The sequence below is a fragment of the Solanum tuberosum genome, unplaced genomic scaffold (genome assembly GCF_000226075.1).
Source record: "Solanum tuberosum cultivar DM 1-3 516 R44 unplaced genomic scaffold, SolTub_3.0 scf00658, whole genome shotgun sequence".
Classification (NCBI taxonomy): Eukaryota; Viridiplantae; Streptophyta; class Magnoliopsida; order Solanales; family Solanaceae; genus Solanum; species Solanum tuberosum.
The window spans coordinates 89,760-116,971 of NW_006239572.1; the positions used below are offsets into that span (position 1 = coordinate 89,760).

Below are 27,212 nucleotides of genomic sequence, written 5' to 3' on the forward strand. Positions count from 1 at the left end.
GTTCATTAGTTGTGATGTCTTAAAATGAATGGGTCATGATGTTGTTCATTTCTTGATTTCGATGCTAATAATGATAAAGTAGGAATTATTGGGTTCACAAAATTATTGTTGTTTTATTTATTAAATAAAGAATGAGATTTATTTTAGCAATTCGTCATTGTTTTGTTGGATTAATAAAAAAGTACAATATGAGTATGCCTAATTTCGCCATTAACTTCAAGATAAAAATAAAAATAAAAATATAATATGTGTAGGCCTAATTTTAACATTAACTTTAAGGGTGAATAAAAATAAAAGAATATAAGATAATCCAAAATTTATATTGTATCCTAGAAGTTTAGATTTATTTTGTTTTATTTGATTTTATTTAATATTTTTCTTGTAACATTAGATGGGTTTTAGGCATGTAAAAAAATAATAACATTTGTTTCAATTAAGAATGTGGTTACACATCTTTTTTGAAACACTTAAAAGAAATTCAAGGATGTGGTGACACACCTTGATAAAATTATTCTAATATATATTTTAACATGTGGATTAATTTAATTAAAAGTATCACCAATAAATATAATAATGAAATGAGAAGATTAGTTGTCAAGAATTCAGAAAAATAAGAGCAAGTACTTTAATACTAGATGAGTTTTATGCACGTTAAAAATGTTTGTTTCAATTAAGAATGCGGTTGCGCATCTTTTTTGAGACATTAAAATAAACTCAAGGATGCGGTGACGCACCTTGTCCAAAAATATAATTGGTTTTTTATTAATTTAAGATAGTGACTTATAAAAAAAATAAGGTCATTAAGTGTGATGCAAAGAAGACAGTTATGTCTCTAAAATGTCAAGATCGATAATGCAGTTATGCATCCGGCTTAAGAATAATAAAAGTTCAACAATTAAAAAATAAGTGAACCATGGCCTTAGACACAAATTATCCAAAAACATATTAAAATAAGTATAAGTCAATAAAAGTGACCGTACTAGAACCACGGGACTCGAGGGATGCCTAATACCTTTCCCTCGGTCAACAGAATTCCTTGCCCAAATTTCTAGTTCGTAGACCAAAACTAAAAAAGTCATTTTTTATTGATTAGGGATTCAAAAAGGTGACTTGGAACACCACAACTCAATTCCAAGTGGCGACTCTGAAACGAAAAAAAATAATCCCTTAATCAATAAAGTCACTTAAATTGGAAAAACCCTTCCGCTGCTGTGCGCAAAAAGGGGTGTGACAGTTAGGGTTTTGGGCTTATGATTTTTAAGGGTTTAGAGTTCAAGGTTTAGTGTTTGGGATTTAGGGTTCTTTAGGTTTAGGGGTTTAAAGTTTTTTTTAAAGGTTTTTAGGGTTTACGGTTTTTAAAAGTTTAGGGTTTTAAAATTTTTTAGGGTATTTTTTATTTCTTAAAGTTTAGGGTTTCTTAAGGTTTAAAGTTCAGGGTTTCTTAGGGTTTTAGGTTTAAGATTTTTTATGGTTTTGTTAACGATTAAGGGGTTCTTAGATCTTAGGGATTTTATAGGGTTTTTAGGGTTTACGGTTTTTAAAAGTTTAGGGTTTTAAAATTTTTTTAGGGTATTTTTTATTTCTTAAAGTTTAGGGTTTCTTAAGGTTTAAAGTTCAGGGTTTCTTAGGGTTTTAGGTTTAAGATTTTTTATGGTTTTGTTAACGATTAAGGGGTTCTTAGATCTTAGGGATTTTATAGGGTTTTTAGGGTTTACGGTTTTTAAAAGTTTAGGGTTTTAAAATTTTTTTAGGGGTATTTTTTATTTCTTAAAGTTTAGGGTTTCTTAAGGTTTAAAGTTCAGGGTTTCTTAGGGTTTTAGGTTTAAGATTTTTTATGGTTTTGTTAACGATTAAGGGGTTCTTAGATCTTAGGGATTTTTATAGGGTTTTTAGGGTTTAGGATCTTAGGTTTTAGGGTATTAGGGTTTATAAGGGTTTAGAGTTTCTTAGGGTATATTATTTAGCGTTTAGGATTTCTTAGGGTTTGGTTTTTCTAAGGGTGTTTAGGATTTAGGGTTAAGATTTACTACGGTTTTATTAGGTTTAGAGGAATTTTTAGGTTTAGGGTTTTAAGGTGTTTAAGATTTTTATGGTTTGTTAACGATTAAGGGGTTCTTAGATCTTAGGGATTTTATAGGGTTTTTAGGGTTTACGGTTTTTAAAAGTTTAGGGTTTTAAAATTTTTTTAGGGTATTTTTTATTTCTTAAAGTTTAGGGTTTCTTAAGGTTTAGCCCTAAGTTTAGGGTTTCCTTGGGTATAAGGTCTAAGTTTTTATTTAAGGTTTAGGGCTTAAGTTTTTGTTGAACTTTTTAGGTTTAGGATTTTAAAAGGGGTTTTCAAGATTGTTATGATTTCCTACGGTTTAAGGATTCTTAGGGCTTTGAATTTCTTTGGGTTAAGGACTTAGGATTTTAAATTTAGGATTTTTAGGGGTTACGGGTTTTAAAGGTGTTTTTAGGTTTAGTATTTTTAAAGGTGTTTTTAGGCTTTAGGATTTTCCTAGGCAAGGGTTTGTTGGTGTTTCACAAGTCTTGAGGTTTAGGGGTTTCCCTAAGGTTTAGGGTTTAGTGTTTCTTAAGGTTTAGGATTTTAAAAGGGGTCTTCAAGATTGTTATGATTTCTTACGATTTAGGGGTTCTCAAGGCTTAGGGTTTCTTTGGCTTAAGGGCATAGGATTTTAAATTTAGGGTTTTTAGGGGTTACGGGTTTTAAGGGTGTTTTTAGGTTTAGTACTTTTAAAGGTGATTTTAGTATTTCTTAGGCTTTAGGGTTTGTTGGTGTTTCATAAGTCTTGGAGTTTCCCCAAGGTTTAGGGTTTAGTGTTTCTTAGGGTTTAGGGTTTCTTAGGGGTTTTAGATTTTAGGCTTTTAAAGGTGTTGATCGAATATGCTTATGATATGCCAGCTCAAGGTTAGCTTGGGGTCACTCGTGATCCTAGGTCTCGTGTTACGTCAAGCGGGTAACCTCGGGGAGTGACAAAAACAATGTATGAATAAAAGCATCTAACTAACTAGAGATGCTGGGAAAAGCCCCCAGCTAACTCTAGCAAAACTGAAACTAAAATGAAAGACTGAATATAAAAACATGTAAATCGTCCTCGAAAAACGAGGACTGACCGCTGATATTGCTTAATACGGATCGGAAACTGATCTCCGCGTGATCTGAATGTTGAGGACCTGAACCTACATCAAGAGAAGAGGTAGCGTAGAGTATGTATCAGCAGTTGAAATATTCTGAGCATGCATGACATGACAAAGCTGAACAAATATATATAACTTAACAGAGCATATTGCAGAATAGTATAATCTGAACATAAGAGTTTAGGGTTTCTTAGATTAGGCTTTTATAGGTGTTGATATAATATGCTTATGATATGCCAACTCAAGCTTAGCTTGGGGTCACTCGTGATCCTAGGTCTCGTGTTACGTTAAGCGGGTAACCTCGGGGAGTGACAACAACAATGTATGAATAAAAGCCTCTGACTAACTAGAGATGCTGGGACATGCACCCAGCTAACTTTAGCAAAACTGAAAATAAAATGAAAGACTGAATATAAAACATGTCAATCGTCCTCGAAAAACAAGGACTCACCACTGATATTGCTGAATACGGATCGGGATCCGATCTCCGCGTGATCTGAATGCTGAGGACCTGAACCTACATCAAGAGAAGAGGTATGTATCAGCAGTTGAAATATTCTGAGCATGCATGACATGACGAAGCTTAACAAATATATATAATTTAACAGAGCATATTGAAGAATAATATAATTTGAACATGATGAATAAGAGTTTAGGTTTTTGTTTAAGGGATTTTAGGTTAGGGTTTTAGATGAAGGAATTTTTTTAGGGTTTTAAAGGTTTGTTTTTGGAATTTTTAGTTTTAGGGTTTTAAAGGTTTAGCTTTTCTTAGGATTTCTTAGAGTTTCATAAGGCTTAGGGTTGGGGTTTATCCCTAAGGTTTAGGGTTTAAGTTTCTTAGGGTTAAAGTTTAACATTTAAGGTCTCCTAGGTTTTTTTTGGGTCATTTAAGGTGTAGGTGTTTAGGGTTTAGTGTTTTAGGTTTAGGGTTTTTCTACGGTTTAGGGTTTAGGTTTGATAGGTTTAAGATTTTTTAGGTTTAGAGTTTGGAAAGTTCTTTTTGTTGTTATTTAATGTTTATATTTTCTTAGGATTTAGGATTTCTTAGGGTTTAGGGCTTCTTAGAGTTTCATAAGGCTTAGGGTTGGGGGTTTATCCCTAAGGTTTAGGGTTTAGGTTTCTTAGGGTTTGAGTTGAACATTTAAGGTCTCCTAGTTTTTTCTGGGTCATTTAGGGTGTATGGTTTAGTGTTTTAGGTTTAGGGTTTTTCTAGAATAGGGTTTAGGTTTGTTAGGTTTAAGATTTTTTAGAGGTTTTCTAGGGTTAGAGTTTATAAAAATAAATTTATTGTGTTTCTGGGTTTTGGGTTTCTTAGTGCTTTTTTGGGTTTAGTGTTTGGGGTTTTCTTAGGGGTTAGGGTTCTGGGCTTATGATTTTTAAGGGTTTAAGGTTCAAGGTTTAGTGTTTGGGATTTAGGGTTCTTTAGGTTTAGGGGTTTTAAAGTTTTTTTTAAAGGTTTTTTAGGGTTTAGGTTTTCTTAGTGATTTTATGGGGTTAGGATTTCTTAGTGATTTTTTAGGGTTTAGGGTTTAGGATCTTAGGTTTTAGGGTATTAGGGTTTATAAGGGTTTAGAGTTTCTTTGGGTTTCTTCGTTTAGGTTTTAGGGATTCAAATTTTAGGTTAAGTGTTTTTTAGAGTTTATGGTTTTTTTTAGGTTTATGATTTTTATGATTAAGGTTTAAATGTTTTAGGGTTTCTTAGGTTTTTTTAAGAATTTGGATTTCTTAAGATTTAGGATTACGTAGGCCTAATATATGGCATAGGATTTTAAGTTTAGGGTTTTTTCTAGGGCTTATGGTTTTGAAGGGATATTTTTTCCTCGAGTATTATAGTTTTAGGTGTTTAAATGGATTTTAGGGTGTAGGATTTCTTGGGATTCAATATGGTTTGGGGTTTAATGTTTAGCCCTATGATTTAGAGTTAAGGATTTAGAGTTTCTAAGGGTATATTACTTAGCGTTTAGGATTTCTTAGGGTTTGATTTTTTTAAGGGTTTTTAGGATTTAGGGTTTTCGGGTTAAGATTTTCTAGGGTTTTATTAGGTTTAGAGAAATTTTTAGGTTTAGGGTTTTAAGGTGTTTAGGATTTTTATGGTTTGTTAACGATTAAGGGGTTCTTAGATCTTAGGGATTTTATAGAGTTTTTAGGATTTACGGTTTTTAAAACTTTAAGGTATTAAAAGTTTTTTAGGGTTTTTTTTTATTTCTTAAAGTTTAGGGTTTCTTAAGGTTTAGCCCTAAGGTGTAGGGTTTACTTGGGTATAAGGTCTATGTTTTTATTTAAGGTTTACAAGATTTAGGGTTTAAGTTTTTTTTTAATTTTTTAGGTTTAGGATTTTAAAGGGTTTTTCAAGATTGTTGTGATTTCCTACGATTTAGGGATTCTTAGGGTTTTGAATTTCTTTGGGATAAGGGCTTTGGATTTTAAATTTAGGGTTTTAGGGGTTACGGGTTTTAAGGATGTTTTTAGGTTTTATATTTTTAAAGGTGTTTTTAGGCTTTAGGATTTCTTAGGCAAGGGTTTGTTGGTGTTTCACAAGTCTTGAGGTTTAGGGGTTTCCCTAAGGTTTAGGGTTTAGTGCTTCTTAGGCTTTAGGATTTTAAAAGGGGTCTTCAATATTGTTATGATTTCTTATGATTTAGGGGTTCTTAAGGCTTAGGGTTTCTTTGGGTTAAGGGCTTAGGATTTTAAATTTTGGGTTTTTAGGGGTTATGGGTTTTAAGGGTGTTTTTAGGTTTAGTACTTTTAAAGGTGATTTTAGGATTTCTTAGGCTTTAGGGTTTGTTGGTGTTTCATAAGTCTTGGGGTTTCCCTAAGGTTTAGGGTTTAGGGTTTCTTAGGGGATTTAGATTTCTTAGATTAGGCTTTTAAAGGTGTTGATCTAATATGCTTATGATATGCCAACTCAAGGTTAGCTTGGGGGTCACTCGTGATCCTAGGTCTCGTGTTAAGTCAAGCGGGTAACCTCGGGGAGTGACAAAAACAATGTATGAATAAAAGTCTCTAACTAACTAGAGACGCTGGGACATGCCCCCAACTAACTCTAGCAAAACAGAAACTAAAATGAAAGACTGAATATAAAACACGTAAATCGTCCTCGAAAAACGAGGACTCACCACTGATATTGCTGAATACGGACCGAGAACCGATCTCCGCGTGATCTGAATGCTGAGGACCTGAACCTACATCAAGAGAAAAGGTATGTATCAGCAGTTGAAAGATTCTGAGCATGCATGACATAACGAAGCTTAACAAATATATATAACTTAACAGAGCATATTGAACAATAATATAATCTGAACACGATGAATAAGAGTTTAGGTTTTTGTTTAAGGGATTTTAGGTTAGGGTTTAGAGCTTAACTTTTTCTAAAAAAATTTAGGTCAAAAGTTGTTTTCAATTTAGGATTGATAAAGATTTTTTAGGATCATTATTGTTTTTACGATATATGAGTTCTAAGGGCTTAGGACTTAGGGTTTTAGATTTAAGGAATTTTTTTTAGGGGTTTTAAAAGGTTTGTTTTTTGGAAATTTTTTAGTTTTAGGGTTTTAAAGGTTTTTATTGTTTAGCTTTTCTTAGGATTTCTTAGAGTTTCATAAGGCTTAGGTTGGGGTTTATCCCTAAGGTTTAGGGTTTAGGTTTCTTAGGGTTTGAGTTGAACATTTAAGGTCTCCTACGTTTTTTTTGGGTCATTTAGGGTGTAGGGTTTAGGGTTTTTCTAGAATAGGGGTTTTAGGTTTGTTAGGTTTAAGATTTTTTTAGAGGCTTTCTAGGGTTAGAGTTTATAAAAATAAATTTATTGTTTTTAGGGTTTTGGGTTTCTTGGTGCTTTTTTGGGTTTAGGGTTTGGGGTTTACTTAGGGTTAGGGTTTTGGGCTTATGATTTTTAAGGGTTTAGGGTTCAAGGTTTAGTGTTTGGGATTTAGGGGTTCTTTAGGTTTAGGGGTTTTAAAGTTTTTTTTAAAGCTTTTTTAGGGTTTAGTTTTTCTTAGTGATTTTTAGGGTTTAGGAATTCTTAGTGATTTTTTAGGGTTTAGGGTTTAGTATCTTAGGTTTTAGGGTATTAGGGTTTATAAGGGTTTAAGGTTTAGGAGTTTCTTAGGGTTTCTTCGTTTAGGTTTTAGGGATTCGGATTTTAGGTTAAGTGTTTTTTTAGGGTTTAGAATTTCTTATGGTTTCTTCGTTTAGGTTTTAGGTATTCAGATTTTAGGTTAAGTGTTTTTTAGAGTTTATGGTTTTTTTTAGGTTTATGATTCTTATGATTAAGGTTTTTAAATGTTTTAGGGTTTCTTAGGTTTTTTTAAGAATTTGGATTTCTTAAGATTTAGGATGTAGGCCTAATATATGGCATAGGATTTTAAGTTTAGGGTTTTTTCTAGGGCTTATGGTTTTAAAGGGATTTTTTTTCCTCGGGTATTGAAACGACCCCAAAAATGTCCGAAAATGTGCTTCGGAAACACCTATAATTGTAATTTCCACATATCTCAAAATCCGTCCATGATTTCGGAAATTCGACTTCATATTCTTATTCATGGGGGTCAAATTGAGTGGGAAATGGGTCTAACCCAAATTTTTAGAGCAACCGTATCAAAATCCGAAATTTCCAAGTGAAGCCTTTTCGAGGGTCTACTTTGGAGGGTCATATCTCCTAGCACACAAATTATTTGGTGGCTAATAATATATCCATAAAAAAGTGGCCAAACACATCTACAACCCCTTAAACTTGTCTTTAAATTTCATTTTGGCACTCCAACTCAACCTTGTTCCATTTTAACCCTTCAACTCCAATTTTTATGTTCCATTTTAACACATTTGTTTTACGGACATATAATTGTTATGCGCATGTTAGACAAGTAAAAAAACATTCAATTACATACCTCCATGTGTGTTATTTTCTCCATATCATCCAGGTTAACCCAATTCTAATACAGATCCTTTAATTATTTCCCTCCAAAAATGAAAAGACTTCCGTAACCTATTCTTCGGAGAAACCTTCCAAAACAACAATCCTTCCCCAAATCCCCACCATTAGAAAATGAAACCTTCTGCAATTATCAATGATTTCTTCCCATTTAAAGACAAAAAATCACATTTGAAGACTAAGATCTTCTAAAAGTTAAAGTTGCTTTGGTTGTTGCTGGTAAGCAAATCTTATAACCATGCTTTGTAGTTTCCTTTTGGATGCTATGTGGTTTTTCTTTTCTTTTTTTTAGTGTTTCTCATTAGGAATTTTTGATGCAAGATTTAGATTTATAGTTTCGAAATTCAGTGTAAATCTTCTGATGATATTCTTTTTTCCCCTTTTCTTTTCATGTCAGTGTAAATCTAACTCATGGCAGAAGAATACATGTTGGGGAGAGAGAAATAAGGTAACTCCTTTAGATAAAGACCAAGTTTCTTTGGTTGAATTGGGTTGTTATACAAAGGATATAGGGTATGCATCTGTTGGGGGTTTCTATGTATTTAACTCTAATTCCAATGAATTTGTTTTGTTGGAAAATGACAAACAGATTTAAAATATTGTATCTCACCTTAAACATGGTGCTTTTTTAGACTTGTTTATTAGCCATGTCGTTAATCGACCTATTTTGGTGGAAGAGAGGGTCCCATTTGAATTTCAAGTGAGCTTGGCATGGTTCAAAACAGTGAGAATTCAATAAATAGGGGGTCTAGGGTTGCATTAGGTGAACACCCTGAACTTATTGCTCAAAAAACTTCTCTGCTCACACCCTCAACTTATTGCTAGAGATGCAGCAACCAGTTCATATGTTACCGAGCAGGAAGAAACAACATATATAAGAGATGAAAATGTTAATGCAAAGGAAGATGACAGTGATTTGCCTTCAAATCTGTACAGTAGTGAATCTGAGTTAGTAGATGTTATACCTGAGGAAGATGAAAGTGAGTTAGATGAGGAGTTAAGAGCATTCAGAACAGAAAGAAGAAAGAAAATTCATCAGAAAAAGAAGAGGAAGGTGCCTGTTCCAACACCTGGTTGAGCTAGGAGAGGCTGGACCATACAAAGGTTTTAATGACATTAACAGGCGAAATAAAAGAGACAAGTATGCTGGAAGATTGGGGGGAGATGAGGAGTGCTATAGTAGCTCAGATATTGGTAGTGATGACAGTAGAGATGAGTTGGATGTTCTAGCTCAAAGAGGCATCGAATTACCAGCTAGAAGAAAGAGTAGAAAACTAAGGTTTGATCCCGATTGTCAGATAACTATTTTTGAACTTGACATGGTCTTTGAGAGTGCTGTGCAATTTAGAAAAGCTGTGCAATCTTATGCTGTAGAGAACAAAGTGCAACTCGAACTTAAGCCTAATGAGAAGCACAAAATTAGAGTCAAATGTAAAAGGAAAATACTATGCAAATGGGAGATATATGCAAGCACTGACAGGAATTCTGGTGATTGTGAAGAAGTACCACCAATTTCATCGTTGCCCAACTAAAAACAAGAACAAGTTATGAACTTATGTGTACATTGCACATTAATTTCAAGATAGGTTTGTATCTCAACCTAGCATAAAACTTTGGGAGATTCAGGAATTGGTAAGGCATCAGTTGGGTTTGTATGTAGGGAGGACAGTTTGTTATAGAGCCAAGTGCAGGGTAATGAGTCAGTTCATGGGTGATTGGAATCTGGAATTCTCTAGATTATGTGACTATGTTGACATTATTAAGAAGACAAATCCTGGAAGTTCTTGTTGGGTTAGGACAAACAAGGATACAATACTTGGATAAAACTTGTTTGTGTATTTTTTATGTGTGTTTTGATGCTCTTAAAAGGGGTTGGTTAGAAGGATGTAGGAAAATTATTGGTCTTGATGGATGGTTCTTGAAGGGATTATGTAAAGGGGAATTACTGGTAGTTGTAGCTCATGATTCCAGGAAAGTTTGGTCTATCATTAGGAAATAGAAATGTAGAGCTGAAGCATCGGAACCCCCCTTGAAAAATAGACAAATTTTATTATTAATTTTTTGTGGGATTACATACACTCAGGAGATAAGAGAGAACCCATCTTTTTGGATAGCTTTAATCTATATGAAACACTGCTACGAAGGTGAATTTTCAGGCGGTATGCATTTACATAAGCTATTTAGCAAAAACAAAAAAGCGAAGTGCAATTACACAAAATATACACTTCAAGATGCTTATAAATGAATTTCCAGAACACACGTTCTTCCAGAACTCCTAGACAGCAACTCAGTTTCGCATTTACTTAACCTAAGCAAAATAGAGGCTTGAGGCATCGTTTCACACACATTGTCCCCAAAAAAAATGGCAGAAAGTTTCAACCAGAATCTAAAATACACACCCCATATATAGGGCTTTAATGGCCATCAAACAAGCAAGGATAGATCAAAACTACATGCTTCCCAATTCTAGTTCTAGTTTCTTTAATAATTGAATATGCTATAATATGAAGCATGATACTGAAACTAATTCTTCTAGATCCAGGCTTTTCGACAGTTTAAAGATAAATGATAGTGCTAGAACCATACTACTATTCCTCTATAAAACAGTAAGATGTGAGCTAGAGCTGTTTAGAGAAAACATTTAATGGGAGAGCAAAAACCACCTGGAATATGTGTCACTATCAAAGTGTTAAAGCCATAATTATAAAGTAACAAAGAAAGAAAAAAATAACCTGAATAGATGAGTATTGTGGTTAACTGGTGTTCGATCTAGCAGCATAAATTCAATCAATTTATCAGGATTTAGAGCTGAAAATGAAGGACAACAGTAAAATTGAGTTAGTTCCTTGTTTAAACTTTAACAACTGTCACAATTAAACAAATCTTCCAATGTTCTCATGTTACTGAAGCACTTAAACTGAACATCAAAAAGCATGAACTCAAAGAGAAGTCTAAACGGGAGAGGGAATATACACAGATTCATGAAATAGAAAAGCTCACATTTATCTAATAAATTAGCTTATGAGCAGAAAAGCCATGCAAATTCTCACACAAAAGTATATACAAGTTATCTCAAGTCATTCGTTTAACCAGTTCTACCCAAAGAATTTCTTACATCTTATCTCTGGTCTCCCTTCTTCCTTAGCTCATTTCAAATGATAGGGGTTTAATGGCCATCTAACAAGCAAGTATAGATCAGGACTACATGCCTCCAAATTCTAATTCTAGTTTCTTTAATAATTAAAAAGGCTATATAAGGTATCGTACCTGCACATTACTCTCTTGCACTAGAATATCCTTCGCTTTCTCGCACAGTCCTTTTACCTGCACAACAAGCACCTTTATCAGCCAATTCATTTATCACTAATACAAGAGGGGGAATAAAACATGTGCACCATAATAAAAGACTCACATGAAGCAAGTCATTAAATAAAAGCCTAGCATAAGCGAAGATGAATAAGCTCAAAATAAAACTAGTTCAGTAGAAGAACCAAAGTATTGATAAATACTTTCTTTGTTATAAGCTTATGCCCAGTTCTTTCCCTGTATACAAGCTTCAGTAATAATATATGCCACAATCTTGCATTCTCAAAACGGTAGCTTTCACTAGGTACCTTCTTGCCTACTGAAGTTCATGTGAATGATCGTGAAAGCTCTTCAAATACTATTTCACTGGAAAAAAAAGTGATATCATTCTGTTTTTGCTTTCTTTTTTCAGAAGAGGATGGGGAAACCTAGTTACCTTCTTTCTTCATCTTGAAGCATAAGAAGTAGCCTAAGTTAGGAATGACGGTTTGGATTACAGTCCGCAGAACCTATGACGGACCGTATTGGTGAACCATCATTCCAACATCAGAAACTAAAATAGTTGACTTCCTTTCCTACGGACTACGGTTGGGTCCTATGAGAACCAACCGCAGGACCAAACCAGTGTAATTTTCTATTTTCTTTTGGTTTCATAGTTTTATTTTCATTCTTTTCTTGCATTGTTTGGTATGTTTGGGTACTAATGACTTTTCCATCCATAGGTACTATGCCATCATAGAATACCAACACTTATGGAAGAAGGTCAAAATCCACCGCACCTTCAGCCCGGCTTCAAGTTATTGAAGAACGCATTGATAATGAACTCAGTGGGTCTGAATTCGACCCTAGCCTACAGGATGACTCACCAAAGGCACCGAGGACAACACGTCGATAGTCCAAGAAACTATAAATTATTGCGGTGCCGAATGAGTTTGACTCCTCTAGCCATGATGGTGCTTCTAGTCTGAGGAAGGAGTACAGAGTTCGGAAGCTGAACTCCACAAATTCAACCACCTTCGGTATATACAATGGGCTTGAAAGTTCTGTTTTTTATGTGGTAATTGGTGTAAGACCACTGATCGTCGAATAGCAACAGTGGTAGAATGAACTCAACTTGCCGACATAATTTTCAAACCAAACAGGTCAGGTTTAGTTACAGAGAGGGAGGGTCATCATTGAATGAGTAGTGTCACTATTAAAGCGTTAAAGCCATAATTATAAAATAACAAAGAAAGAAAAATAACCTGAATAGATGACTATTGTGGCTAACTGGTGCACCTTCTATGTGGTTTGGCCAGTGGAGTTATTCCAAGACAATAGTCGGTTGTAGAAGCTTTGGTTCTACTACCATCTCAAAAACCTGAAAATTGTAACATCACAAAGCAGTACACATAAAAAGAACCATCTTATTAACCAATAAGATACACTGGCATGTGGTTAAAAGTTGTTAGTTCTATGTATCTGCAGACGGGAACAGAAAAAATTCTAAACAACATTATTCAAACCTCATTATGCAAATGGCCAACAGAAGAGCATGCTTCAATTGAACTCTTATCCAGATCATCACCAAGAATATCAATTGCTTTATATCATGTTCTTTAGCAGCATTAAGATCGTCACCGAAGTTTTTAAAATCAATTCCAGCTTCTTTCACAAGATTATGCATTGTTTCCCTCCTCCAAGGTCTTTCCAAGCAGATCTCCACACCCTGCAACAAAGCATAAAGTTTGATTCCTTCAATTAAAGTTAAGGTGAGATAAGAAAGAAAATGAAATACCAAAAGTGGGACCAAAAACCTATTAACCATAAAACTCATAATTCACTGAAAAGTTAGTTCAACTCATTATGTGTAAATCTGACCATGTTTCAAAATCAGTGCAGAAACATTTCACATTCTCCAAAAACATATGCAGCATATGAAAAGGCATGAACTAGGATCTCTGGAAAAGATAAAATAAGATGAAAATTTAGTTCAACTCATTATGTGTAAATCTGACCATGTTTCAAAATCAGTGCAGAAACATTTCACATTCTCCAAAAAACATATGCAGCATATGAAAAGGCATGAACTAGGATCTCTGGAAAAGATAAAATAAGATGAGATGGTTTGCATCAACTCAAGGAAATAGGTGAGGTATTCGAATAGTAACTAAAAATGTTTAGCTGGACAGTTTTGGGCCAACATTGTTCAACCATTCAAAATTATTTTGTTATGATGAGATAATATATGGTCACGAGAAACAAGATGGTCAGAGTAAAGAAGATGTTGGAACCTAAGGAAGCTCCCTATAAATGGAAATTGAAAAGGTTAAAAAAAAAATAACATAATGCCATTGAGAAATATGAAGTTCACATGATTCCTCTTATCGCTCATGGTCCATTCTTGTAGCCAGATAAAGAAAGAAATAGGTTGTCTTCTAAGGGAACTTAAAAAAACAATCAAAGCCAAAAGCCACAAGTTCAATCAATTCTCAGTATTATGCCTTAAATATAAGAATGGTTGCACACGTATTCCTGTAAGTGAGTTGTATCATGTTTGACAGAGAAGATACATGAAAATGCAAAGAATGATCACCAATTACAAACACTATTGAGGAAGATTATCCACAGGAAAGGGTACTTACCTGGTAATCAATTCTAAGTTTCCCATTAACTGCAAGGGGCCAAGGGCACATCGTGTCACAATATCTTCTGCCATATTCATCATGCTTTCATAGTCAGAGTATGCTTCATACATCTAAAATCAATTTAAAAATGATTATTGATCATTTTGCAGGAAGTTATTTGGCTAAATGCTCTCCAAATGGATTTGCAAATTCGCTTTGAGCCTAATAAACTAAATAATGAGAAGTCCTTTGACAAAGAGCTATTACCTCAATGGAGGTGAATTCAGGATTATGACGAGTTGAAGCACTTCATTGCGGAATATACGGCCAATTTCATAAACTTTTTCGATTCCCCCAACCTACAGTTACACAAGATATATGATGGACTGTTACAAAGAAGCAGAAGAAACACCGCTCTTCTAATAATAGTTTGAGAAAGTACAACAGAAAGTAGGGATTATCCTTCGAAAGGATGAGTTTATTAGGCTTCAAAGTGATTTCATATTTCTGTAGATATGGCTCATAGTGGAAATGAATCTAGATTTGTGGATGTGTAGTTATAACTATCAAGCAGCAAGTAAAATTAAATATTAAATTTATCTTTTTCTATTAGCATTCAACAACTTGTGTCTCTCTTTTTTCGTTGAGTTGAATTTACTCTCTCATTATATCAAAAGAGTTCCATTTTCTCGCAGGCATATTTATAGTTTGGATGTTATGGTGAACTGAAAACTGGAATGCACACAAGGTCCAAATGCCAACTTTCTTCTGATCGAGTTGGGCTGCAGTGCTATCTGCTGATTCTTATTGTGTCTAATTGATGTTTTTATGTTAAGTTTGTGTTTCTTGTCTAATTGGTGCTTCTGTGCAGTGAGTTTTTGTTCTAATGTTCACTTACACTTGGATCTTGTGATGGGTTGTTGTTGGTATCAATTGTTGATCATGAGGTTGTGTAATCTATGTTGCTCGGACTTTTCAAAAATGCCATTGTGTGTCGCATCCTTTAAAAGTAGTGCATTTCTGAAAGCACGGGTGCGACAACATTTCTAGAGAGTCCGAGCTACTTATGATTATGTTACAGAAGAATTAGCATTGTTGGGTTGACCTGAAGAAATGCAAGATTGGATGTTTGTGTGGATCAAATCTGAGTACATTTAGAAGTGTGTTGAATTTTTTTGGGTTATCCTTGGCATAGACAAACAGATCATGTTATTTTCATTTCTTAATTCAAGTATGTCTATTCATCAGTTTTACATGTCTTAGATGTATTATTTTTATTTCCAGTAGCTACACCAAAACAGAGCATCACAAATGCTAAAGTGAAAAGCCATCGACAGTTGCAATATTCTTTACCAATGATGATTTTAAAGGGCATAAAGAAGCTGCCAGTGTATATTTACAAGGAAATAACTCCACTGGTGGTGACTCTGAAGAAGAAAAAAGTAATGAATCTGAACTCTCTAATGATTATGGAAGTGATGTTCATGCAGAACTTAGGGTGGTGAGAGAAGATCTACGGGAATATAATAAAACAGAAAAAGTTAAGGCTCCTGCTAAGGAGAAACCGGATGGATTTCTTAGTGAAGATGGGTTAGATGAAGGCTATGAAGATATTGATAACGAAAGAACAAATTTGTGGTACAATTTGGGAGGTGATGATGATGAGCCATATTATGACTCATGAAATGTAGATAGTTTTGCTAGTGAATTTGAAGGTGAGCAGGTTTGTGATGATGGAGGAGGAGGAGGGCAGTTGAGGGATAGGAAAAAGAGTAGCATAGCACGGTAGTCTATCATCCAGATTGTGAGAAAGTCATCTGGCAGGTTGGTCAAGCATTTAAAAATGTTAATAAATTTAGAGAAGATATGACCAACTATGCATTAAAGAAAGAACTCCAGCAAGAAAAGGAGAAGAATGATCAAAATCAGGTAAGGGCCAAGTGTAGGAAGTGTATAGGTCTTGATGGTTGTTTTCTCAAAGGGGTATGTAAAGGGCATTATTTGTAGCAGTCGCTAAAGATGGAAACAATCAAACCAATAGCTTGGGCTGTCACTGAAGTAGAAAAAAAGGAAACATGGAGATGGTTTATGAGGATCTTGCAAGATGACTTGCAACTTGGAAATGGGGATCAAACTACTCTAATCATTGATATGCAAAATGTATGATAATGTTATTTTTACTACTCTTAAACCTTTATTCCTTTCTGCCCTTTTTTCTTGATTAAATTTAGCTCAATTTAACATTTTAATCAACTAGTATAAACAACAAGTCAAAGCATAAAATTCACTGTAGGATTAGTTACTGCTTTTTCCTAGTAGTTAGTTACTGTTTATTTTGCTAAACAGTTACCTACTATTTTTACCAATATCATATAAACTAGTTACTGTACTATTTATTTTCCTTAGTTACTACAGATTTTACATCATATACATACCATTGTTTATGATTTTTTGTAGGATTTGATTAGTGCTGCTGAGGAAGTATTTCCTGCTTGTGAGCACAGAATGTGTGCTTGACACATTCTGTTAAACTGGTCAAAGAAATGGAAGTGTATTGAAAGAAGGAAAAAGTTCTAGAAGTGTGTTAGGGAAACATTTGAATCTGAAGGGAAGGTGAGTTAAGCAAGTTGGGTAGAATTATTGTGGAAAATATCACATATGACATTGAAATATGGTGCAAAGTGTACTTCCAGGAGTTCTCAAATGTGGTAGTGTTGTTAATAATATGGCTGAAAGTTTTAATGCTTGGATATTAGCAGGCAGCTAGACATAAGGCAATTGTGTCTATGCTAGAAGAAATTAGAGTCAAGGTGATGAATAGAATAACTAAAATGAGGGTTTTTCCTACAGCTTGGGTAAATGGGATATCTCCAATGGCTTTGAAGGTGTATAAGGAGAAGATGAAGAAGTATCATGATCAAAAGATCAAAAAGCGAGAATTTAATCCCGGTGATTTGGTACTTCTATTCAACTAAAGGCTGCGCTTGTTTCTTGACAAGCTCAAATCAAAGAGGACGAGACCATTCAGAGTTGTACAAGTGTTGTCACACACACAGAGCGGTTGAACTTGAGAATGAGGAAGGAACAAGATTCAAAAGGTGAGAGTTAAATCAAGCGCTACTTGGGAGGCAACCCAAGATGTAATCTAGCTAGTTTGAATTAGTTTATTTTATTTTTTTGTTGACATTTTTTGTTCTTAAGTTTGATTTTTGGCTAGAATAGGATAGTTTAGGGTTCGTGTCCAAAAGGTGTCAAGAAAATGTAAAAGAAGTCCTAAGTTTGCTACATGTGCAAGAAAGAAAGAAAAATCTGCAAAATTTCAAAGTGTAGAGGGTTTTAAATCTCATCTATGAGTCGTTGCTCATTCAACAAACCGTAGATGGCATCCGTAGAATCTAAGTCCTAACACAATAATAACTTTAAGTCTACGGATGCACAATACGAACAGATTAAACTTTGACGGTCCGTAGTCTGCATCCGTAGACCCATCCGTAGACCCAGGTATGTTTCCTGAATTTTTTCCAAGTGTTGAGTAGAACGACGGAGGCCTTCGACAGTTCGTAGGAATTATTACGGACCATAAATGGATTATCGTCAAACATGTCTGTTTAAAATTAATGACCCGACCCGCGACCCTTTTTAATAAAAACCTCCAATTTTACATTCATCCCCCATTTCCCTCAATTCCCAACCCTTACAACCTCTCACATTTCCCACCCTTTCACACACAAACTCCATCCCTAACAATTCCAACTTCCACTATTTAATCCTTTCCTCCCATCTTCTCCTTTTACCTCTCCTATCTTCCATTTTTCCCAAATTTCCTTTACTCATATTCAAGGCAGTGCGGGACGGGGCAATTATTAAGTTGGTTTTCAAAGTTCTAGACATCTAAGTGATGCACTCGCACAACTTGGAAATTCATATAAAGGTATGGAATTAAGCCTCACTAGATTCAATTACTTGAATTCAAAGTTGCTACTTGACCTAGGGTATGTGATGCTTGTTTTGTATGCCTAAATTAATTAAAGTATACCCTTGGGAAGCAAGTAGATGTGTAAACATGTGAAACAAATTACTTCAAATTGTGTTCTTGACAAAGAGTTTGTGATGGTGCTATTTGTTATTATGATTAATTGATAAGTACAAGCCCTATAGATGACGGAATTACATTGAAAATTACTATGTTGAAATGCATGTTTGTGATGGAATAGGTTGATATGATGTTGAAGATGTGTTAATACAAAGTTGATCCTAAAAACTCCTAACAAGGTTGACGACTTGGATCTACGAGACGTAGGAATTCCTACCGACTGTAGATCAAGTCTCGTCATCTTGAAGAACAAAAAGTAGCCTAAGTTTGGAATGACGGTTTGTCTTACGGTCCGTAGAACCTTTGACGAACCGTACTAGTTAACAGTCATTTCAACTTCAGCAACTAAAAAAGTTGACCTCTTTTGGTAAGGTTGGGTCATACGGCCCGCAGAAGTTCTACGATCTGTAAGAACCAATCGTAGGACCAAGCAGTGAATATTTTTGCAAATTATTTTTTTTTGTTTTCTTTTGGTTTCGTAGTTTTATTTTCATTCATTTCTGGCTTTTTTTCAGAAAGTTAACTGGTATTATAAACAAAAGGAGTACACCAATAGTGTGCTCCTACATAGTTACATCAAAGTATGAAAGGACAGCCCAAAACAAAATCTATCTCCTATATTCCTTATAAGCTGTCTAGGAATAGGTTAATTTCCCCTATATCCTTAGGTACAGCATGTATACACCAAAAGTAAAATGTTGCTAAACAGTTCATCTTTATACTTTGGAAGGGAATGTTCTTGTTCTCAAAACATCTTTGGTTTCTCTCCTTCCAAATTGTCCACCAGATGCAAGAAGGGACAATCTTCCATCTCTCCTTGTGTTCTGACTGATTTCCATCTCTATTCCAACATGCTAGTACTTCTGACTGCCTGCCCCTTTTCATAAGGTTGTCCTGGGTCAGAACTGCTTGACTTGCAACTAGCCAAGTAAAACAGGCCACTTTATGAGGTATCTTCCCTTTCCAGATCATCTTCCATGGCCACCATTCCTTGGTTTCTGTTGAGATATTCAGCATCTTGTAGGCTGCTTTCACCCTGAACTTGCCACCTTTGTCCAAACTCCATAATAGTTTGTCTTCCTCAAAATTGAGACTCTTAGCTTGTTCCAAGGTATTGTAGAACTGAATCATTCTCTCCACTTCCCAGTAGTCTTCTGAAGGATAGATTCCAACCTTGTGCATTTTTGACCTCTGAGATAGTAGCTAGCTTCTGTTGATTGAGATTGTAAATGTCTGGAAACTGTTGCCTCAGAGGTGTTTGCCCCACCCATATATCATTCCAGAACATGGTCTTTCTGCCATTACCCACTTTGATCACAGAATTACCCCATATTTTTGGCCACTAATTTCTGATAGTCCTCCATAGTCCCCTTTCATAAGGAGTTTTAACTGCCTGAGTAGTCCATGGTCCTTCCCTACCATATCTTGCAATGATGATTTTCTTCCATAGGCCCTGCTCATCTGCTGCCAGTCTCCATAGCCATTTTAACAGAAGGCTCTTGTTTTGTGCTTTCAGATTCTTAATTCCTAAACCTCCCTCTTTTTTGGATGTTATGACAACCTCCCACTTAACCAAATGGTGCTTCTTCTCCCCTTCACCATTACCTTGCCAAAGAAAGTTTCTCCTGATAGCATCCAACTTTTTGATTATCTTCCCATGAATGGGGAAAAGGGACATCATGTAAGTTGGCATGGCATCAAGAACACTATTGATCAGTGTGACTCTGCCACCCAAAGATAAATATTGACTTCTCCAGTTAACTAGCTTCTTTTCACACCTTTCCACCACAGAGTTCCATATGTTCATGGACTTACTCTTGGCTCCCAATGGCATTCCAAGATAAGTGGTGGGAAGCTCTCCTATCTTACCACCTAAAATGTTTGCCAAAGTACTGATTTCTGGAACTTCATTCACAGGATAGATAAAACTCTTTTCCCAATTTATATGAAGTCTAGAAACTGCTTCAAATAGGATGAAGATATCCCTTAGGTGTTTTAGTTGTTCCTTCTCTGCTTCACAAAAAACCAAGGTGTCATCAGCATATTGTAAATGGGAAATAGACACTCCCAGGGAGTTTCCTTCATTCATTTCTGGCTTTGTTTTATATGTTTGGGTACTACTGACTTTTCCACAGGTACTATGCCACCAATGAATACCAAAACTTATGGACGAAGGTCAAAACCCACCGCATCGTCGGCCCAGCTTCAACTTATTGAAAAATGCACGAATAATGAACTCAATTGGTTTGAATTCGACCCTGCCCTAGAGGATTACTCACCAAAGGCACCGAGGAAACACGCCAACCGATTTAGAAACTAGACATTATTCTGGTGTTGAATGAGTCCGACTCCTCGAGCCATGATGGTTCTTCCTAGTCTGAGGAGGGAGCACAGAGTTCGAGAGAAGGTAGTGGGGAGTCACAGCCTAGGGCAGCTCAGGTCCACAGCATGACACACAGTCTGAGTCAGGCTGCAGATCAAATGTGAATTGATGGAAGAGGCACGAGCAAATATAGCCCGATCATGGTACGAGAGTTCAATGCCTTGTATGCGGCCACAGAGAAAAACACATTGCCTAGGATGGCCAACGAATAAGATCAGCCCTGACTTCTATCCACACTCGTAAGGGACATCCCCGTGAGTTTTTACAGCCCATCTCATGAGCAGCTAATTAATATAGCTGAGTTTGTTTATCAGATGCAGTTAGTCAAGAATAGTAGGCAGCTATAGAGATATGGACCATGCACATGAGTTCACAAGTTACATCTTTCTCAAAACCATTATCAAAATCGCTAAACTAATAACCCATTACGGATAAACCAATAAATTTTTTTCGTTTCGATTTTGATCAGCCCTACCCCACAGCACTACGTCGAGGTATCCATATTTATATGTCGCCTACAGTCGAAGCACTCTCACCAAAGAAGTTAGAGGAGGGCACAATTCAACCCCCATTACTGAGCCTGATGAAACTACTCCGTCATCTTCTTCCTCTAGCCCGACTTCGAGCGCACCACGTGCTTCAATTCCTACAGGTTTCTCCATGTTGTCGCTAACCAGACTCCAGAAATTGGACTCAAATCGAGATTCTATTGCAGCATATTCGTCCATGGATGAGAAAGGTCGTAGAGGACACGGAGGCAAGAGAGAGAATGTTGTTGAAGATAAGATTCAAGTAATGCAACGGAGAATTGATGCCTTATGAGTTTCGGAAATTAGATAGGCCTCGACCTGAGCCGACTGTAGATCTCTCCGCCTTCCGAACTAAGTTAGCCACACCCAAGGCGGACATTGATGCATTGGCTGATGCTAGCTCATTTTCACCAAAGCCTCCCCCACTAATGGTGGAGGCGATGTTATATCTGCCCTATTTGAGGATGAAGAGCCTACTCAAGACCTTCCCCGTGTGACTGGAAAGTGTGTGCGGATGATGCCCATAGTGACATTGATGAGGGCGGCGAGGCTACAAGATTGCGATGTGCACTAAAGGCTGCTCGAAAACAAATCAAAGGCAAATGAGGACTTTAGGAAGTAGCGAGAGCGTGAGTTAGCAGTCGGAGCATCGGCATCGAAGGGCACTATTCATGGTGCTCCAAAGACAAGCTTCTTAATAGTTCTTCGGCACTTGGGAGCCAAATGTCTGTCTAACCCTAAGTTTTTATATCATTTGTGCATTGAGGGCATTGCACTAATTTTTCATGTGGGGTTTGGGTGAATGGATTGTGAGTATGTGGATATGATGACTAAGATGATGAAAAGGTTTAACTCAACTGATGACCATGTGAAAGAGATGCGTACTGATTTTTCAAGTATTGGGCAGATGGTAAATTCACATATAGTATCTGTTAAGCCAATTTAGCAACAACTGAGTTGTCAACTATCTTCAAGTGTGAGTCCCCGTCAACAAGGAACACTACCTAGAAATTGTTGTGGATGCGTGGGAAGCCCTTAAATTAAGTATATAATTATTATTTTAGTAGCTTTATTTATTATTCTAGAATAGTGTTTATATTTCATAGTTTTATAAGGATTAGGTTATGTTATAGTTATTAGTTTGGAATAGGATTTAGGTCTCCTACTTTCATAAGAATTAGACTTCCTATTAATGTAATAAGACTCCTATTTAAAGGGGATTTTGATGAATAAACTAGTAAGTCATTTTTCAGCAAAAAGCAAGAGATTGGAGTTCTCTCTTCCATTGAACTCTAAGGTTTCAGTTTCAAGTTGAAGAGCTGAAGAGATCGGGGTTCTCTCTTTTAATGAACTCTAAGGTTCAGCCTCCCTTAACGAGCTGATTTATATATCGCCCTGTGAATCGATCCTTCCCTAAAAATTCATAACAATTTGGTATCAGTGCCTAACACAATGGGCGATGAGATCAGTTTCAGATTTGGCAAAACTTACTTCATATTAGCAATCCCCTATATAGTTCACGATCTTAATAAGTTTAATTGTTCTAGATGTAGTCTTTTCTACAGTTTAAAAGGGTGTGATCTTGTATTGGTGGAAGAAAATTATGAGATCCCTGCATCATGTGTTCCTCATTTTTTAAGATACTTTATTTATGTGTTTGTATCACCTAGAACATTTACATCTAAGCACAACTAGCATTTTAAAACACAAGTGGAAGTAGCAAAGTAGTTCAGGTAAGTTGGAACACACTAATTGATGAATCACAAGAAGTGTGATGAAAATAGATATTTCTATTAAATGAAATAAGAAGTGTTACCCAGTTAACTTTCTCAAAAAAAAATAAGAAGTGTTACCTGTATAACAGCCATCCACCAAGCTCTATACTTTCACTGCCTAAAACAATATCCTTTAGTGCCCTAGGAAGTAGTTCAAGTTTTCCCATCTGATCCATTGAGGGAAACCAGACTCTTCAGGTCCATAGGATTTTCTCAATTCCATATGCATGGAAATAAGGACATCCATCATCAGTTTCCCAAGCCTGGAAGCTGCTTCCGTTGCATATATCATATGAGATAACCACATCAAAAAAGATATTTACCAGCATAAAGTTCATTGTATTTAAAAATGTAAGAAAATATGTTTTCTATCACCTTTGCTCTGAAGTCTTTGAGGCTGGTAAGAAATGGTCACCCTAGCATACCCACCGGACTTGAGATTAGTACTAGATCTATGGAATAAATATTCGGCAAGCTTTTCACAGTTTTAAACCAAGGCTCAGCCAGTATCAAACTTTTGGAATCAAGAAGCTCCGAAACATCATGTCCTACAGACTCTGAATTTGATGGACTTTGGCCTCATTGAATTGAAGCTTTCTCATCAAGCAGGGAAGAAATAACAAGTGGATACAGCTAGGGATGAAAGGTCCAAAGGGCAGTAACACCCGGAAACCACTTATATTAACTATGTGGCATGGTGGAAAATAGTAGCCCGTTCCCTCACTTAAACATGTCTGCAAATGTTGTATCAGTGAACATGATGTCAGTATGTACTCCAATTTTGCAGAGAAAGGAAGAGACTTACAAACTTCATGGAATTGAAGAGCGCTAAAAGTTTATCAGCAACCAGGATATCTTAAGGTTCTAAAGGATATCACCTTATAAAGAAAAAATAATAGGAAAAAAAAGGAACTTAAAAACCTATATGGGTAGTGTAAAAAATGTAGTATAAAGTAGTGGCAGCTCATGATTCCGGGAAAGTTTGGTCTATCAATATGAAATAGAAATGTAGAGCTGAAGCATCGGAAACTCCCCCCACCTCCCTTGAAAAATAAACAGATTTTAATATTAAATTTTTGTGGGGATTACATTACACTCACGTTTGGTTCATTAAAGTCAAACAGAACATCAGGAGATAAGAGAACCCATCTTTTTGGATAGCTTTAATCTATATATAAAATACTGCTACTAGAGGTGAATTTTCAGGCGGTATGCATTTACATAAGCTATTTAGCAAACAAAAAAAGGAAGTGCAATTACACAAAATATACACTTCAAGATGCTTATAAATGAATTTCCAGAACACATGTTCTTCCAGAACTCCTAGACAGCAACTCAGTTTCGCATTTACTTAACCTAAGCAAAATAGAGGGTTGAGGTATTGTTTCACACACATTGTCCCCAAAAAAATGGCAGAAAGTTTCAACCAGAATCTAAAATACACACCCCATATATAGGGCTTTAATGGCCATCAAACAAGCAAGGATAGATCAAGACTACATGCTTCCCAATTCTAATTCCAGTTTCTTTAATAATTGAATGTGCTATAATATGAAGCACGATACTGAAACTAATTCTTCTAGATCCAGGCTTTTCGACAGTTTAAAGATAAATGATAGTGCTAGAGCCATACTACTGTTCCTCTATAAATCAGTAAGATGTGAGCTAGAGCTGTTTAGAGAAAACATTTAACGGGAGAGCAAAATCCACCTGGAATATGTGTCACTATCAAAGTGTAAACGCCATAATTATAAAATAACAAAGAAAGAAAAAAATAACCTGAATAGATGAGTATTGTGGCTAACTGGTGCTTGATCTAGCAGCATAAATTCAATCAATTTATCAGGATTTAGAGCTGAAAATGAAGGAGACAACAAAAAAATCGAGTTAGTTCCCCGTTTCAACTTTAACAACTGTCACAATTAAACAAATCTTCCAATGTTCTGATGTTACTGAAGCACTTAAACTGAACATCAAAAAGCATGAACTCAAAGAGAAGTCTAAAACGGGAGAGGGAATATACACAGATTCATGAAATAGAAAAGCTCACATATATCTAATAAATTAGCTTATGAGCAGAGAAGCCATGCAAATTCTCAGACAAAAGTACATACAAGTTATCTCAAGTCATTCCTTTAATCTGTTATACCCAAAGAATTTTGTATATCTTATCTCTGGTCTCCCTTCTTCCTTGACTCATTTCAAATGATAGGACTTATCATTCATACATCAAAGTCTATGAAAATGAAAGCCAACATTTTCAACTTCCTACATAACTGCATCCACAGAGATCTTATATCACAGACCCTAAGTTAAAATCAACAGTGTTGGCTTAAACAGAAAGAGAGTTTTGATTGAGTTGATGTTCCAACCAACTCTATGAATCTCTTGACTAAAGCATAAGCTTTAGAGAAGCATAAATAGAAAAATTAACCAATTTATTTACCAGAATCTTCATTGATTTGCTCCAAGTATACAAGTATATTGAAAAAAATTCAGCTTTCTAATGAATGAAGTATACGGTAGAACAGCTAGCCTTGAAGATGCCAAAATTTCTCAAAATGACCAATTAATGTAGCCACTCTGAAGTGACAGAAATAAAATGTTACAAAATGTATAAATCATTTTAGTAGTATACATAGGCATATTTTTAGCTAGTAGATCTGTAGGAATCCGTCATAATTAGCTAGCAGATTTGTAGGAATCCCTCTTTATTTTCTTTCCTAAATTAGCACAGAGTATATTGTATTTATATCTTGCTTATCTATTGGAATAAGATATCTACTTCTATTCGATTACATGGTATCAGAGCCTATAGGCTCCTTGATCATGTTCTCTCTCTGTTTCGAAAGGCAGCTCGATCTCGTTTTGCTGTCTTACAGAAACAAGCTCAGATTTCAAATCGATCACTTTCAAAGTGGCCAATTTGTGTCACTGCCACAGTAGGAGGCAGATCATACTTTCTGGTGTACCCCCAGTTTTGTTTGGTGTTGAAACACTGTTTGGAGAACACTTTCACCTTCCAGGTTCATATTTTTTTGAAAGTTACTTCCAGGTTCATATTTCGCTATAGCTTCTGCGATTCAGATCTGGTATTCTGTTTGGTGCTGCTGCGATTGTTGAATACTGTTAAACATTGAATGAATAGTGTTTTCTGGATGCTTGTTCTTGATTTTTGGTTCCTTTGTTCTCTCCCATCTTCTTTGTTCTTGAAGTTTGAGCCTCGACTATAATTATTTTATTGGTATTGGATTGTATTTGCTGTTTGTGTTTGCTGGATTCTCCTGTATTGCTACTTTGGATATTTAAGTTAGAAAATATAACTCAAACAATTAGAAAGGAGGAAATATGGCTACAAATCACAAGGATAAGACAATTTAGGGACAATTTTGGTTTCGGCAGATCAGTTTGCAGAGTTCTCTCGGTATCAAGAATCCCTTAAAGAATTCACTGCAGTTACTATCCTCGTTGATTCAAGAAAAGCATGTGTGGTCTCATCTTCGAACAACTGGGTGATTGATTCAGGTGCTACAGATCACATGCCAGGTAATCATAACATATTTTCTACCTTTCACTCACACAAAGCTCCCTCTCCTGTAACAGTAGCTGATGGGTCAACATGTAACACTGTGGGATCTGGAACCGTCAAAGCAACCTCCTCTATTACCTTGTCCTCTGTATTAAATCTACCGAAGTTGGCCTTCAATTTGATTTCTGTGAGTAAACTTACTAGAGATCTTAATTGTTATGTTTCGTTCTTTCCTAATCATTGCTTGTTTCGTGATCTTGCGACGCATAAGGTTATTGGTAAAGGACATGTAATTGATGGTCTATATATCCTTGATGAATATGAGTCTCAATTTGTTGCATGCTCAAGTGTCTTGTCTCCATTTGAAGCACATTGTCGATTAGGACACCCTTCTTTACCTTTATTAAAAGAAGTTATGTCCCCAGTTTCAAAATGTTCCTTCTTTGGAGTGAATCATGCCGATTTGCAAAACATCGTCGCATCACATTAGGTCCAAGGGTTAATAAACGAGTTGAATCAGCTTTTGAGTTAATTCATTCTGATGTTTGGGGACCATGTCCGGTTGTTTCCAAAACTGGACATAAATATTTTGTCACTTTTGTGGATGATTTCTCTCGGATGACTTGGATTTATTTTATGAAAAGTCGCTCTGAAGTGTTTACTCACTTTTGTGCCTTTTATGCTGAAGTCAAAACTCAATTCAATGCTTCTGTGCATATTTTAAGGAGTGATAATGCAAAAGAATACATGTCAGAGTTGTTTCAATCCTACATGAGACAACACGGTATCCTCCATCAGTCATCTTGTGTTGATACACCTTCTCAAAATAGAGTTGTTGAGAGGAAGAATAGACATCTACTTGAGACAGCCCGAGCACTTTTGTTCCAAATGAAAGTTCCTAAACAATTTTGGGCCGATGCAGTCTCTA

At 35.7% G+C, this 27,212-nt stretch overlaps 1 protein-coding gene across 4 annotated transcripts in view; it reads right to left on the minus strand.

The window, feature by feature from the left end:
- Positions 1-27,212, minus strand: part of LOC102590864 (sister-chromatid cohesion protein 3-like) — a 43,094-nt gene that overhangs the window by 3,124 nt on the left and 12,758 nt on the right. The window contains exons 3-14 of one of the 4 annotated variants that reach the window (XR_001472351.1): positions 24,535-24,610; positions 23,131-23,489; positions 22,834-23,025; positions 14,242-14,333; positions 13,993-14,105; positions 12,874-13,076; positions 12,613-12,728; positions 11,330-11,386; positions 10,795-10,870; positions 6,258-6,323; positions 3,593-3,658; positions 3,118-3,183 (exon numbers count right to left, since the gene is read on the minus strand). Coding sequence is in view for 1 of the 4 variants with exons in the window: in XM_015304967.1 (XP_015160453.1) it covers positions 12,713-12,728; positions 12,874-13,076; positions 13,993-14,059; positions 14,242-14,333 (378 nt within the window). In the remaining 3 variants the exon portion in view is untranslated. Of the gene's footprint in view, positions 1-3,012; positions 3,184-3,592; positions 3,659-6,257; positions 6,324-10,794; positions 10,871-11,329; positions 11,387-12,612; positions 12,729-12,873; positions 13,077-13,992; positions 14,106-14,241; positions 14,334-22,833; positions 23,026-23,130; positions 23,490-24,534; positions 24,611-27,212 lie in introns of those variants that run through there. The other 3 variants (XR_001472350.1, XR_001472352.1, XM_015304967.1) reach the window with 3 other exon arrangements.